This window comes from Typha latifolia, chromosome 7 (assembly GCF_019914945.1).
Source record: "Typha latifolia isolate L0001 chromosome 7, TyphaL0001v2, whole genome shotgun sequence".
Taxonomy (NCBI): domain Eukaryota; kingdom Viridiplantae; phylum Streptophyta; class Magnoliopsida; order Poales; family Typhaceae; genus Typha; species Typha latifolia.
The window spans coordinates 6,096-20,617 of record NC_133092.1 but is presented as its reverse complement, the minus strand read 5'-3'; the positions used below and the strand labels follow the sequence as shown (position 1 = coordinate 20,617).

Here is a 14,522-nt window from a genome sequence, read left to right as displayed (position 1 = left end):
CGCTAAATTAAGTTTCTGATTAGTGAGGAAATCAATTAAACAGTTCGTACTTTATCAACAAAGCAAGTATCATCATAATGCCACATCTGTATGAAGTTTTGTGATAATGGAACAAAAATTCTCTAATTGATAGGCAGGCACAGAACTAACAAGAGAGTGACAAACTTTCTCAAGCTAAGCTCTCATTTAATAAAGTATGGAGTCGGGAACCTTGATGTTGCGACTGACTTTATGAAAATATAGATCACAAAAAAACAGGAAGAGATTGAGCATGCTCAATCTCATATAAATTCGGCAGCAAATACTTGTTCTACTTAGGAATCCAAAGGAGAAAACTGACAACAAGATGTAGATGCAATAATATTTTTAAGGATAGCAATCATATTGTTGCTGCAGCACTGATATAGATGGCAGAAGTTTTGTGTATATCATCAATTATTTAAATCAAATAAAAGCAACTGAACATTTCAAGAAGAAAGCAAGTAAGACTGGAATGGACATACACTAACTGAAGCTCTTATGGGGAACTGTTCTGAGTTCATATTGACGCAATTCCAAGTCAGATCAAAATCTGCGATCAATACAACTTGAATAAGGGGCATTTGAATCACCCATGCAATTCACTTGCTCTCGATATCATATAAATCAGATCTAGAAGAATATCAAGGATAAGCAAGTCATAGGATTTATCCATTAAATTGTTCCTGACATAGCTCCACAAATTAGATATATGAAAACGCCATGCCAAAATCATAAGGCATGGGCTACAAACTAAAATAAAGTGGAAATCAACATTTCATGAATATGGGAAATAAATTAGTTAAGTGAAGAAGCTCATGACCAATAGAGAGCAATACAATTGAAAGATTATAAATTCGTCAGTGGTAACTTAAGTATATCCCATAACAAGATGTTATACAACTTAAATAGAAACAGTGAAAACAAACAATTCACACAAGCTAGTGCGTAAAATTTCAATTGCATAGTCTAAGGCTCTGTTTTAATTGAGTTTACTGGTTGAACGAGACTAACTAAACTTATTTCTTAGGATTTATAGGGTTTTAGGAGGTGGGGGATTGAAGATGCAAGAGAAATATGAATAAGATTTCACACCTCCACCTTTAAACTATGGTTTCACACCAAACTATTTCATTAAACCCAAATTGGAAACAAATAGGTGTTTATATAGTTCCTACAATGATAATAAGCAAAAAATACCCTAAACACCAAATAAATAAAATATAAAATATAACCAAGATCCCTACTGTCCTCCTGGAGGGATCATCAACTCAAAAAATTATTAATATTAAATTTGTAAAACATTATTGCAAGTCATTTCAGGGGTAAAATTATAATTTGAGGAGAATGCATATTTAGATTCATTTATATTTTTCGCTCTCCTCTTTCACCTCTTGAACTTGGCTAATTAAATAGTAGGGTCTAGTTACTGAATATGCCTATGGGACCCTAACCAAATTCAGAGACTAACCCTGACCTCATTCCAAATGCCACCTAAAGAACCAGCTAATTTCAGATCATTTACCGCTATGGTACCCTTAACTTTTCTTTGTAGCATCTTTATATATACTGTTGAAAAATCCTCTCTAGATATAAGTAACTTCTAGTTAGCCTTCACACCAACAGGGAGGTATTCGGGATTTGTGGTTGAAGCCTTTCCGCCGCCCCCTAAAGCGGATAGACATCCTCACTGGTTGTCATCAGCTCCTCAGATTTGGAAGCTATTTGTCTGAGGAAAGCACTAAATCTTATTACCAGTGCTTCTACATATTTGGGATCAAAGAAAAAGCAATGATAATAATAATAAAGTCTTTGTTTCCCCCAAATATGCCTCTAATGTCTCTAAGTTCAACAGAATTCGGGAAAATAATACTTCTACCATCAAGATTTTACCATATTCTTCTAGGCTTCCTGACTTTAAGGGATTCGTAAATCGGTAGCTGCGCCAACAATATAACATATAGGTGGAATGGAAAATCAGGTAAATTGCCTCACAAAAGTTAAGGTGAGTATTATGCCAACAACCTTAGCCCTATAGCTTAAAGGTTTACGAGAAGTACATAGGCGACTCTAAATGTTCACATTTCATGATGATGATCTGCCCATACTTTCATGTAAACCTAGTGTCAATAAAATGTGATCAATTGTATCCTTTATCCTTCAATAACAAAGCCACATCTACAAGGGAGCCCTCTCCCTCTGTCCAGATTTCCAGAACTTGATATCAAAGAGGATCATATTTAGTCACATACTGAAGGATATAGCCTTAGCCCCTAATTTTAATATAACATAATCCTTTCATCAGACTGCATCCCCAAAATTAATGAAAAAAACAATTAATAGATCGTGTTGCTCAGGTAAAGATCATCTGAAAAGTAAGACACTTTCTTCAAATGACATTAAGTTTGATGCCTTGATCTCATATTTGGCCCATGTGAGTAATTAACAACAAATTGCCCTCGTTTTCATTCAACATTAAGTGCTAAAGGACTCAGATGCCTGCTGCAAAGTCTGAGGATCCACTATTTCCTTAATTTAATCTATACTGATAATTGCAGTTTATATAAGTTTGATCAAATAAGAGGATCAGAAACATGAGTCGGCATAGAACAAAGACAGCAGCCGTGAGTGAGTTCCAGAAAAGATTGTAGCAGATTAGAGTAAATTATCAACCACGAATAATTTAATGAGGGAAACTACGTTAGATATATGAGTACATACAAAACCTAAGACAGGTAAAGGATACATCAAGTACGTTCCATGAGCAAAAGCTCCTGCTAGCACCCCGAAGAACAACCGGTCCCTCATAACAGGATTACGCCTCAACGCTATTCGAACTGTCAATATGTTTTTTTTTTTTTAAGGAAAAAAGCATCAGCAATCGATAACCCTAGCGTAATTACAAAAACACCGATAGCCGAATTAAGCAAGAAATAACGTACTTAGGGGAAGAATGGGAGCGTAGACAAGAGGCACCAAGAACTTAAAAGGAGGCCCGTTGCGTTGCTTCCTCACGGCGGCATTTCTTCGTCGAACATCCAGATAAGAACAAGAAGCGATCTAGATCTTATAAGTACATAGAAACCAAATCTAGTTCCTACTAGCAACAGATGAGATGGATTGAGAGGTAAAATTACCCAGTGGTGAAATCGGATGAAGAAGCCATGGAAACCCTAGCGATCTGATCTCTGGTGGAGAAGTTTGAGACGCCGAGAGGAAACCCGTGGGCTTGGAAGACACCCGCTGGTTTCGTGGACCAGAGACTAGAGTTTTGCTTTCCCAGTGAGATTATCGGGTCCGACCCGCATACATCTCTCGTCTGAGCCCGCTTGCGTCTTACTTGATGCTAATCTAACGTGTTAAACTAGAAAGATTGTAGATAGTTTCTTGTCCAATACCTCGGTTTGATACTGACAATGAATAAATATTTATGTGAGTCCTTTTTTATGCCACGTCTCTGATTATTTATTTATCTTCTCGTTGAAATAAATAATGTGAAATTGAAGATTAGTACATGAATAGTTTCCTGTTAGGATTACAAGATTCCAAGGTGTGTGATCCACCAAGTTGCAAATTTGGTGTCTTCTCCTCCATATGCCAGATATTGCACAGCGACGCAGCAAATAATTGGGAATAAATTGGTAGTCTGCTCATCATCTCCTTAAGGTTTAAGCTCCCTCCCACCGCGCGAGTTGACGATAGGTCAACTCATCATCTCCTTAATTGAGGTGTGTCGTGTCGTGTGGTGTCTACCAAGTGGGAGGAAGAAGGGGGCATGCAGGAAGGTCACTAATCTCGGCCTCGGTACTACAAATTAATATCAGACCCACATGGGAAAGTGCTCAGAAATTTGGCTAGTCGAGGCATGTCATGTGGGATTAGGTCTGCTCGACTAAGTATCCAACTATTACTTAATAAAATATTAATGGCGCCAAAATTGTCTCCTCGCTCCTCACTAAAACAGTAGAGTCAGTCTTAACCTATCTGCTTGCTTTAATTTAATTTAATTTAATTTAATTTAATTTTAACTCTTAGTATTAAACCACATGCACTATATTCAAATAACACTGGTCTCTTCGCATCGTATGCGGCAGGCATGCATATGACATAAAATATGCCTAAAGTTTTCACAAATTTGCTAATATATTAGTGTCATCGATCTTATACATATGTACTGCAGCTTGTTTACCATGTCTGTCCATGGATAGAAGACATACCTCCTTGCCTAGATAATAATCAAATATTGATTAATGCCATTTGATTTGATTTGATTTGATTCACTGTCATAAGTTGTTTATAACAGTCACATGTGCTCAACCCGGCCCACATGCGTTTCCCTGATTGATTAATCAGCACATGACAACCCTGCGAAGAGCACATGATCATGATCCTGCAAGTATTTTCTGTATCATGACCGGACTGAAATTTGGATTATAAATATGAGAATTAGATGACCCATCCATCGCCTCTGAGAAAGCCTCCATCTCCTCATATTTCGATTGAAGGTTTAATTTTTTTTTTTTTTTTAAAGAAGAAGAAGAAGAGGGGAACGTGGACGAAGCTGTTGGGACCCACATTCAAGTTACCAGTGTCTTTACGCCTGCCGTGTGAAGTGGACAAGTGGGCGAGTAGACAATAAGTAACCTTCTGTTTAAGAATACGCCAAGATAATTGGCACATCGACAAGACGCTGCATTTTAAATCCGATGGCAGTTTCAAAGATAAGTGCAAATTCATGGCACTTTTGTAAAGCGTCATCAATATAACCCCACTTCTTCTGGCGTGAACCCACAGTCTATCACATCATCTCTTCACTTCCGTCTCTTATCCCTCTCACCATCCATCACTATCACTATGAGAAATCTAGCCATTTTCGGATTGTTCTTGCTATTAAGTACAGCCTCTCAGGTGGCCGTCGCCTTCGTGGATGGTAAGATCCCACGGCTTATCTTTCAACTAATCATCTGACTAGATCTTCGTTACGTTCCTATGCTACGCATCCTTATTTTCTCATATCCTCGGTCATGGGGCTTTCCGGTGATCTAAACCAAACTGTTAACTGCAATGCCAATAGGAGTCCACTCTCAGTATTCGGACAACAGTCTTATGTATGACAGAATAATTAAGAAAAAGCATCTCCTAGATGAAGTGCCACATATATATATATATTATAAATTCAAGAACTGATTCTATTCATTTTATACATCTATATCTATCATATTATTTAGCTAATTATTTTTTACATTTGTTAATTTGCATTGGCAGGGTTGTTACCAAACGGAAATTTCGAGCAGAGGCCGCCGTCCTTTGAGCTGAAGGGAACACAGGTGATGGGCCGCAGCGCCATCCCATCTTGGCAAATCTCCGGGTACGTGGAGTACGTGGAGTCGGGGCACAAGCAGGGCGACATGCTCCTCGTCGTCCCCGAGGGATCCTACGCCGTCCGATTGGGCAACGACGCCTCGATCAAGCAGCGCGTGAAGGTGACACGCGGGATACGCTATTCCCTTACCTTTAGCGCCGCCCGCACGTGCGCCCAGGAGGAGAAGCTGAACGTGTCGGCCTCGTCTCAGTCGGGCGTCTTCCCCATGCAGACTATGTACAGCAGCAATGGATGGGACTCCTACGCTTGGGCTTGGATCGCTAAATCCGATGAGGTCGAGGTCGTGATCCATAACCCCAACGTCGCTGAGGACCCGGCTTGTGGTCCTCTCATCGACTCAGTCGCCATGAAGGCCCTGTACACACCTAAGAGGACCAACAGTGCGTTAATTACTCCCCTTTTTTTTTCCTTTTTTTTTTTTCAAAAAACAAAAACACAAAAATTAATTTACAATCTTTATATAGTGTAACTAATTTATAAAAGAAAAATCCAGAGAACTTGTTGAAGAATGGAGACTTCGAGGAGGGGCCCTACATCCTCCCGAACACGAGCTGGGGAGTCCTCATCCCTTCCACAATGATAGATGACCACTGCCCCATCCCGGGTTGGATGGTCGAATCACTCAAGGCCGTGAAGTACCTCGACTCTACCCACTTCTCCGTCCCACAAGGCAGCCGCGCCGTAGAGCTCCTTGCCGGAAAGGAAAGCGCAATCTCCCAAGTCATCCGCACCGTCCCGCACCGCTCCTACGTACTTACCTTCACCGTTGGTGACGCCAACAATGCATGCATGGGGTCACTCATGGTCGAGGCCTACGCCGCCAAGGAGTCCATCAAGGTTGCCTATGAATCTAAAGGAACTGGTGGGTTTAAGCGAGCGGTGCTCCGGTTTCGGTCTACGGGGCCCCGCACGAGAGTGGTGTTCTGGAGCTCATTTTATAATACCCGGAGCGATGACCTCAGCTCGCTGTGTGGCCCTGTGATTGACGATGTCGAGTTGGTGAGCGTTCGCCACCAGAAGCGAATGTAGAGAGAGAGAGAGAGAGAGAGAGAGAGAGAGCTCACTGAGGGCTGAGGAGGTGGGTATTCGTTGCTCCATCAATTTGATGATTTGTTTACATCGTATCTAGATATATTGTTTTCACATCGACCACTAATTCTTTCCCAATAAACGTTGATCAATTGAGTCTTCTAGGCTTCTAGCTAGGCCATCTTTTCCTTTTCCCTTTTCTGTTGATTGGCCGGAAAGTTTACAACCACCTTAATAATTCACGGACCAGGTCAAAGTATTGTGGTGTAAGTTGTGGGCTAAATTATGTTAATGACTTAATCACATTTGTTTTAAGATTATTTTTTATTTTCTATTAGAAAAGAGACATCGAATTATCTTTAATCTAAATTATAAATACTACCCAAATTATTACAGAAATAACTTCAATCACAATTACTCTACATTTAACTAAAGTTATTTTAAAAATTATCTCTCACTCTCCTACCATCAACCTATTTCATTCCACACCCTTAAAAAAAAATCCCTCCCATTTTCTTACTCAATTATAAATAGGCAATACATATCTATAAATATGCAGTAGATACTTATAATAAATAAGAACACTTGGTTTAAATTTATAAATCAGATCAATAACCTTTGACTCAATTTTCACTTTTCATTTATAATTTATTTTTAACTTTATATCACATCTAATATAATAATTATACCAATATTCTTTTTTTTTTGCACAAATAAATGTTAGTATAATTTTAGGAGTAAAAATATAGGATAATAATTCCAGATTTTCTCTAAAATCTCAAAAAATGAGGACAACCCAGCGGCTTAATTTTTCTGCAAGGATCACCTTATAATCTTATATAGAGGTTTATTTACCCCCGTCCCCGTGTTTGACGATCAAGATTTGTGACAGAAAAAAATGAACTCTGGAATACGAAATTCTATCCTCGGGTATTAATCTGACAAGTTTCGTACAAAACAAACGATATATATATATTATCGAATGCGCTGCGTTTGAATCCACCGCCCAATCCTAAAAGCAAAGGCGGATCTCTTACCGTACATGTGTATGGCATAAGTTAAAAAACGAGCAGAGCGGGCTCTGATCCAACGGCTGAGAAAGCTGCGTCAAGTTTAAGCGAAATGCCTGAGGGTCGCGTTGGATCAAAGCCCAAACCCCTCCTATATTTACCCTCTTCCTTCTTCTCGTTTCTTTCACTTCAAAACCCTCTTCCCAGTCTCCTCGAACAGCCGCCGGGAGGGAAGAGAGATCAAAACCTTTCCTTTCTTCCGAAGCCATCGAAGGGGAAAAAGAGATAGAATGGTGGCCTTCTCACTTCTCGTCTTCTTCTTCCGATTGCGATCTCACTTTCCAGTGATATTAATAGGATTTTGGTTTTGCAACTGACCTCTTCTTGTTATGGTACGTGCTGCAGGCTCTTCCAAACCAGCAGACGGTGGATTACCCTAGTTTTAAGCTCGTGATCGTTGGAGATGGAGGAACAGGTATCTTTTTTTGTTTCCTCGTTTTTCTGGATCTAGCTGTTGTAGCTATGTATAATCCATACATTTGACGTTATATATTGATATGTTGACCCTTGTTGATCCACTAATTGAAGAAAAGATGGATACTTTTGTAATGAAGTTGACGTGTTTTTTTGCGCAGGAAAGACGACATTCGTCAAGAGACATCTCACAGGAGAGTTTGAGAAAAAATACGAACGTAAGCATCCGATCCGCTTGTTTGGTTTCTGTTGCTACTGTATAAATATCTTCTTATGTTTTTGTTTCCGTATATGGCAGCTACTATTGGTGTCGAAGTGCATCCGTTGGATTTCCACACTAACTGTGGGAAAATCCGCTTCTACTGCTGGGATACTGCTGGGCAGGAGAAGTTTGGTGGGCTTCGCGACGGATACTAGTGAGTATAGTTTCTGATTTTGTTGTATTTCGTTTTTGTGCTGTAAAACCATAATGTGCTTCGTCGACAATGTATCCTTATTGATATCTGCCTAACTCTGTGATATTGAAATATGATGATCTACTGTAAGGATTTTGGTGAAAATAGCTGCCTCTGGCTTCCTAGTTTCATTTATTCCCATTTGGGTGTAGGTACTGTGGTTCGTTTTACCTATCTGAAACAAAAGAAACATTGCATGGTTACAGTAGACGTCCTATACTGTTCTAGCCTATTCTTCCTTTGTCCCCTTATAACTTTCATAGCTACAGTTTATGGATGTAATGTTCTGTGCATCTGAATCATTGGGAGTAGCAAAAAGCATATGATAGAACACAAGTAACAAAATTACTTTTATTTTTGATGTATTATTCGAATGTTTTTTTAATGCTTTATTGTGTTGTGCGAACTGGTGTGGGGGGGTGTTGCTAGACGTAATATATTACATTTGTGTGTATATTATGATCTTCATCTCTAAGTCTTAATTTTTTTAAAACTCTTAAGTACTTTGCACTTTTTGGTTCTTCTTCTAGCACACTTTAAAAAGTAGCCAACAGTGTAATCTTCTATTATCACTATCATGATATCGCTGTTTTTTTTTTAAGTTATTTGTTGTGTATGGTAAAATGATGAATGTTCCTAGTTTGCAACCGGAATTTATTTAACTGACTGTGGCCTTTGGTACCTGTTGCAACAAAATTTAGTTGACTGACAATAGAATTCATGCTCTTCTCCATCCAATGGAAGAATTAGTATTGCAAAGTAGCTAAAAAGGATTTGTATATTTTGTACACACATTCTTTAAATCCATATTGTTTTCTTATCACGTTTACAGTTTTGGTTTATGTTTGTTCCTTTAATTCAATTCTCTAAATTTTACTAAGCGATTGCCGACTTTTTTTATAATACTAAATATAGAGAAAAAAATACCACAAAACCCTTTACTTGGAAATCCTCTAAACCATTGCATATGTGGTATTGGGAAGTCCAATAATTCACATTTCCGTAGAATCATTGAAACCCAATATGGAAGTATGTTGAACTAATGTTCTAAGGATACATAAACTGTCACTTGACTTGAATAGCACCGCACCCATGATTGATTGCTTTTCGGAGTCTTATTTATGGCTGAAGATAATATTTAATCTACATAATTTGTACAATTAGTTTACATTCTAGAAACTATTGCAAAGGAAAATGCTGGAAAACAAGAGTTGAGGAAGGCAATTGCTTAATGTGATCATCCATTAGGATAAACAAGTTTCATTGACAGCTGATCTTGGAACCTGGGCTGCTTGGGCTGTTTGGTTTGAGAATACCATGTGGGATTTCCTCACATTCTGCATTTATTATCCAAATGGCCTTTTTCTAACTTAAACTCCAGAATCCAGATGTTGTAATCCATTGGAAATGATGCTTAACTTATCATCTGGGATATTCCATTTCCTATTCTACTATTAAGTGTGGAATTGGATCTGCTACCCAGTTTCTTGACCAAATGTGATCAGTTTTCCAAGTACAGAAACCAAAATCATCCCAAACTTCTTCAGTCTAACTGCCAGACCTAGCAGTGTCTCAGCTTTTGTTGCAGGGTTTCTTTGATTAGTTATGATTTGAGCTCCATTTTTTGTTTCGTGTTGATGTATTGTAGTATTTTAACCAATTTCCTCTTGAAGTCTTCTTAAATTCAAGTCTTCTTCGGTCTAACTGCCAGACCTGCAGCTTGTTAGCTCCTCGTAAATGATCAGCTTCTGATGCTATATTCCTGTCCAGTTTTGGTCTATTTGCTTTATATCCACTCTGGATCCAGTTGAACAATTCAAGAATCATTGAATTTTACTGTAAAAGTATAAAGTAAAAAATACTGTTTTTTCTTTTGAATGTGTCCTTCGACAACCTTTTCTTTGAATATTATTTTAGTATTTTGCCGTGATGGTAACAGACTAACTGATACATTTCTTTGGCAGTATCCATGGACAATGTGCCATTATCATGTTTGATGTCACTGCAAGGCTTACATACAAAAATGTTCCTACATGGCACAGGGATTTATGCAGGTCAGTTTTTTTCCCTTGAAGTTTCAGATCATTGTTCTCTGATATTTTTAATTTTGCCAATATATACATATATTTATGTTGTTTGAAACAGAGTTTGTGAGAATATTCCCATTGTTCTTTGCGGAAATAAAGTTGATGTGAAGAACAGGCAGGTAAAAGCAAAGATGGTCACATTTCACAGGAAGAAGAATCTTCAGTATTATGAAATTTCTGCAAAGAGCAACTACAACTTTGAGAAGCCATTTCTCTATTTAGCCAGAAAGCTTGCAGGGTACAGTAGTTGTTTGTCACATTTCATGAGTCATGTTTGTTTTCAAATTCTGAGAAGTGGAGTTAATATCAGATTACTCCTTTTGCAGGGACACAAATCTTCACTTTGTTGAGTCACCAGCTCTTGCTCCTCCTGAGGTTCAAATTGATCTTGCTGCGCAACAACAGTAAGTGAGAAAGATTTGTCTGTGTTTGTGGAAGTTCATGGTATTTAAACATATAGACACCAAATGTAGGAATTGTGGTGAATTCTATGCAAGTATATTAACATGAAATTGGTGGTAGGTAAAGGAAATAAGCACTTACTACTTTTTCTGAGAGATTTATCTGTTGGTGCTTCCCAGATTGATTTTGTATGAAGCAATATGTAGTTATTAAATGGTAGCTCTGTTTAAAAATGTAATTTGGTGATTATGATGTAGTAGGTTTTTCCAGGATATCCTGAGTTTATTTGATTGGTGTGGTTATATATACGAGTCTTTGCCATTTTGCATTTAGTTGCTGATGTTAAACCTTTTTTTTCCAACTTTGAAGTTGAAGTGAAAATAGGTATATAGTAGGTGTTGCTTTTTTCTTCCAGCATATATTTTCATATTTCTCGTCGGTGTATTGCTGGACTCTCTCCACATTTGTTTTAATCTTTCTGTTAATTTTCTATTGATCTTCTGGTTTACTGACTGTGAGATGAATCGTCTTTTCCCACAGATATGAAGCTGAGATAGCTGCTGCTGCAGCGCAGCCTCTTCCAGACGATGATGACGAGGCATTTGATTGAGCGAGGATTTCTGTTGTCTGAGATATTCTTGGTGCTTGAACAGTAATCTCAAGCTTAAGTTTTATTAGGGAAGAACAATTTCCATGAAGTTTTTCCATTTGTATGCCTGGTCAGTAATAGCTGGTGATTGAGCTGGAATCCGTAGCAATCGTTTTCCGACTGCTGTTTGAGATTGTCCTGTTGGTTTATTCTTGTACTGTGTCGATTTTTCTTGTGATGGACGCCTCTAATTTCTAAGCTGAGTGCGTAGAATGTGTTTAACCTTCAAATGCTTCTCTTTAATATATCAGTTCTGTTCTCATTATTATATATGGTTGTTGATAGATAACCTATTGGGATTGCTGACTGCTAGAAAACTTATACTTTGCTTGTCTTTCTTTTGCACGATCCATCTTGAGGGTCAACGAAAATACTTTCGAATGCTTGAAGTATCAATTTTCTGTATGTACATAAATCCACCAGCGTGAGCTTTGAGAGCTGATTTTTTTTAGTTGCCCTACTTACAAACTACTGGAATGATCACATTGGTTGGTCATGGAGAACGTCAATTAACTCTTCTATTATTTTCAGCAATCAACTTCTATTATATTGAATTGTGGCAGCCTCAGCAATGTTCAAGCATCACCAAACTCGAAAATTGCGTCATCTAAAAATGTACATACGAAGCTCGATTTTCTTAAACTCTTTGTTCATTGGCATTGGATTTTACGAGTTCTCATTTCTGTTTCATGGTTAATCAACGTTACTATTCTATGAGCAACTGAGCAGTAGAGGGTCAAGAGTTTGAAGAATAGCTAATTTTTAATAATCTATACGAAAGTGATCCAGCGTTCTCTAAGCCACCGGTGTGGTCCATGTGGATCTATGGAATTTTTTTTTAAAATATATATACATTTTTAGCCTCTCCTATTTTATCTTTGTAATTACGGACCCGGAACTGTGAATCCATGTCTATAAGTTTAAGTAAACATTCTTGGCTTTATCCTTACTATGATGAAACTTGTCGATGGCAACGACCAGCCTAAATATTAAATCATGTTAATTAATTGGTTTAGGAATAGTGAGCAGTGGACACGGATAGATGCGGTTGCAGTTTGATGTCTGTCATGCAGTCACGGTCTATTTTCGGCCTACTTAATTCAGCCCACAGTTAGGAGTATAATTAATCCCAGATCTGATCGAGCTTGAGTTGAAACTAATTTTGCGTTTAAGACCTAATCAAATAGTGAGTCACAGTAGAAGGACTAATTTGATCTAAAGATTTATATTAAGTATATGTATTATACACTGAAATATTATATTATTATTTTTTGAGTCTTATTAAGTTGAGCTCGGTTTAAAAATAATTTTCGTATGTAAATTGAGGTTTACTGAGTCAAACTGGAGGGCTTTTGACAGCCCTACGGGCCACACCACTATTGACTATTGTCCACAAACTGTTGGGCATTTATGCAGTAAAGTGGCTTATAATAAATTAAAGCAGAGCATCTGAAGGGTAGTAGTATTCCTTGACCATGTCTCTCTGTTCCAGGTGTGGGGTCATGGAATAACACAGAGACAAGCAAAGTATGTCTTCCGCTCTCGTCCCCCTCCATTCACACTGTAGATTGAGGGAATGCATTAATTGTAGAGAGGAAACAACGTAACTAGAAAGATGGATGGGGACCGATCGAGAGAGAAATGATGGTCATGGGCCATGCATGCATATATTGGACGCGGCTTGGAGGCTACTTACTTAGCATGCATGGTGATTGGTGACCCAACACTGTCGGTAGGTGGTCGGGACTTCAATTACATTGTAGTTGCGCTCTCCACTACAGTGGAGGATGGATGCAGCTCTGTTCTCAATATCTATCCACAGACTTTGCATGCATGCTTCTCCTTTTCTCTTCTGTTGATGCCAACTTTGGACAAAGAAGATCGAGCAACCTTGTAGGTTCTCCCAACCAAAGCCTTTTCTTCTCTTTGCGTTCCAATTATTATTTTTAGTATATATATATATATATATATATATAGTCAGCTCTATCATGCCCATGTATATAAGACATTCTAATCATCGACAGTGTTATAAATGATGGATGTTAGCATCTCGCCCGTAGCATTTTCCATAATTTTTTTGTTCATGTCTGCCAACTACTTTGGTTGGATGGTCTCCACAGTAGGCGGAGTTGGAGCCCAATGGGTCGACCAACTTCAGGAAGTGTGAAACTTTTTTTTTGGGGGGGATCTTCTTTTTGTCATTACTAATGAGGTTGTGGTGGGGGATCAATGTTTGTTCCCATAAAGATTAATTTGGTGCACAGACCAACCATCTTTTCACATCTTAACCTGCTTGCTTGCTTCATATGAGTTGTTAGATATTATATCAAATTAACTAAAACTTTGACAAGCTTTCTAGTCCATAAAGAGGCATTGATCAAATCTGATTTCCTAATAGAAGTTGATTCATGGGAATCATGCAATTTGAATCTTCTTTTGGTTTCTTGCCAAATCTTGATATATTTACGTTTTTCAATTGGACTTTGAGGAATTATTTGACTCGATGCACGTTATGAGCTAAGTTATTGACATAATTAAACGTCTTGGAAGTATTCAGAAACATATACTTTGACTGTTTAGATTGTGGAAGGCCATTTGAAATGTCATTCGTCCTTACTTTCTTTATTCTGTGGGATGATGCGTGTATGAATGGCATGCTTTGTGAGCTTTTTGACCCTCCTTGCCCAGTAACCGAAATTTAGCATGAAAAGAAGTCATCGATGAGATTAACAATTGCAACTGCGTTAGGAACCCGCTGCTTTAATTTCTTGCCTTAGACCTAAGCAAAGTAAGTAAAGAGGACGATATTGATTATAAAAAAAAGAAGAAGCAAATTTATCAATTTAATTGGTCCAAATTTAACTCCTCCCCTAACTAACCAAGAAGTGATTGATCATAGTTATGTGGAGCTACCTATCAAATGACGTTGGATGGGAGATTAAAAAATTCACCTTGTCAACTACACGATAAGTAAAAAGTCTTTTTTTTTTTCTTTTCTTTTCTTCTTTTCAGATG

The 14,522-nt window shown here is 38.0% G+C and overlaps 3 protein-coding genes across 3 annotated transcripts; 2 read left to right on the top strand and 1 right to left on the bottom strand.

The window, feature by feature from the left end:
- Nucleotides 1-363: 363 nt before the first annotated feature.
- On the bottom strand, nt 364-3,343 carry LOC140791792 (uncharacterized). The gene is made up of 4 exons (XM_073142445.1): nt 3,156-3,343; nt 2,961-3,043; nt 2,765-2,855; nt 364-651 (listed from the first exon to the last, which is right to left on the bottom strand). The coding sequence occupies exons 1-4, from the start codon at nt 3,182-3,184 to the stop codon at nt 621-623; spliced, it is 234 nt and encodes a 77-aa protein (XP_072998546.1). The 5' UTR covers nt 3,185-3,343; the 3' UTR covers nt 364-620.
- Nucleotides 3,344-4,702: 1,359 nt separating this feature from the next.
- LOC140792606 (protein DUF642 L-GALACTONO-1,4-LACTONE-RESPONSIVE GENE 2-like) lies at nt 4,703-6,592 on the top strand. Its single transcript, XM_073143695.1, has 3 exons — nt 4,703-4,948; nt 5,284-5,781; nt 5,895-6,592. The coding sequence occupies exons 1-3, from the start codon at nt 4,873-4,875 to the stop codon at nt 6,428-6,430; spliced, it is 1,110 nt and encodes a 369-aa protein (XP_072999796.1). The 5' UTR covers nt 4,703-4,872; the 3' UTR covers nt 6,431-6,592.
- Nucleotides 6,593-7,582: 990 nt separating this feature from the next.
- Nucleotides 7,583-11,777, top strand: LOC140792020 (GTP-binding nuclear protein Ran-A1-like). The gene is made up of 8 exons (XM_073142799.1): nt 7,583-7,733; nt 7,846-7,915; nt 8,076-8,132; nt 8,213-8,330; nt 10,334-10,423; nt 10,515-10,694; nt 10,783-10,860; nt 11,399-11,777. Exons 1-8 carry the CDS (start codon nt 7,731-7,733, stop codon nt 11,466-11,468), a joined length of 666 nt encoding a protein of 221 aa, XP_072998900.1. The 5' UTR covers nt 7,583-7,730; the 3' UTR covers nt 11,469-11,777.
- The last annotated feature ends 2,745 nt before the right edge of the window (nt 11,778-14,522 follow it).

Bases quoted from the DNA above. Each gene is read 5' to 3' on its own strand.
- LOC140792606 (XM_073143695.1), top strand. From the start codon at position 4,873: ATGAGAAATCTAGCCATTTTCGGATTGTTCTTGCTATTAAGTACAGCC. The intron at 4,949-5,283 runs GTAAGATCCCAC...TTGCATTGGCAG, and splicing joins GGCCGTCGCCTTCGTGGATG to GGTTGTTACCAAACGGAAAT. The intron at 5,782-5,894 runs GTGCGTTAATTA...AGAAAAATCCAG, and splicing joins CACACCTAAGAGGACCAACA to AGAACTTGTTGAAGAATGGA.
- LOC140792020 (XM_073142799.1), top strand. The intron at 8,133-8,212 runs GTAAGCATCCGA...CGTATATGGCAG, and splicing joins GTTTGAGAAAAAATACGAAC to CTACTATTGGTGTCGAAGTG. The intron at 8,331-10,333 runs GTGAGTATAGTT...TTTCTTTGGCAG, and splicing joins GGGCTTCGCGACGGATACTA to TATCCATGGACAATGTGCCA.
- LOC140791792 (XM_073142445.1), bottom strand. From the start codon at position 3,184: ATGGCTTCTTCATCCGATTTCACCACTGG. The intron at 2,856-2,960 runs GTACGTTATTTC...ACATATTGACAG, and splicing joins CGCTCCCATTCTTCCCCTAA to TTCGAATAGCGTTGAGGCGT. The intron at 652-2,764 runs GTATCCTTTACC...ATATTCTTCTAG, and splicing joins GCTCATGGAACGTACTTGAT to ATCTGATTTATATGATATCG.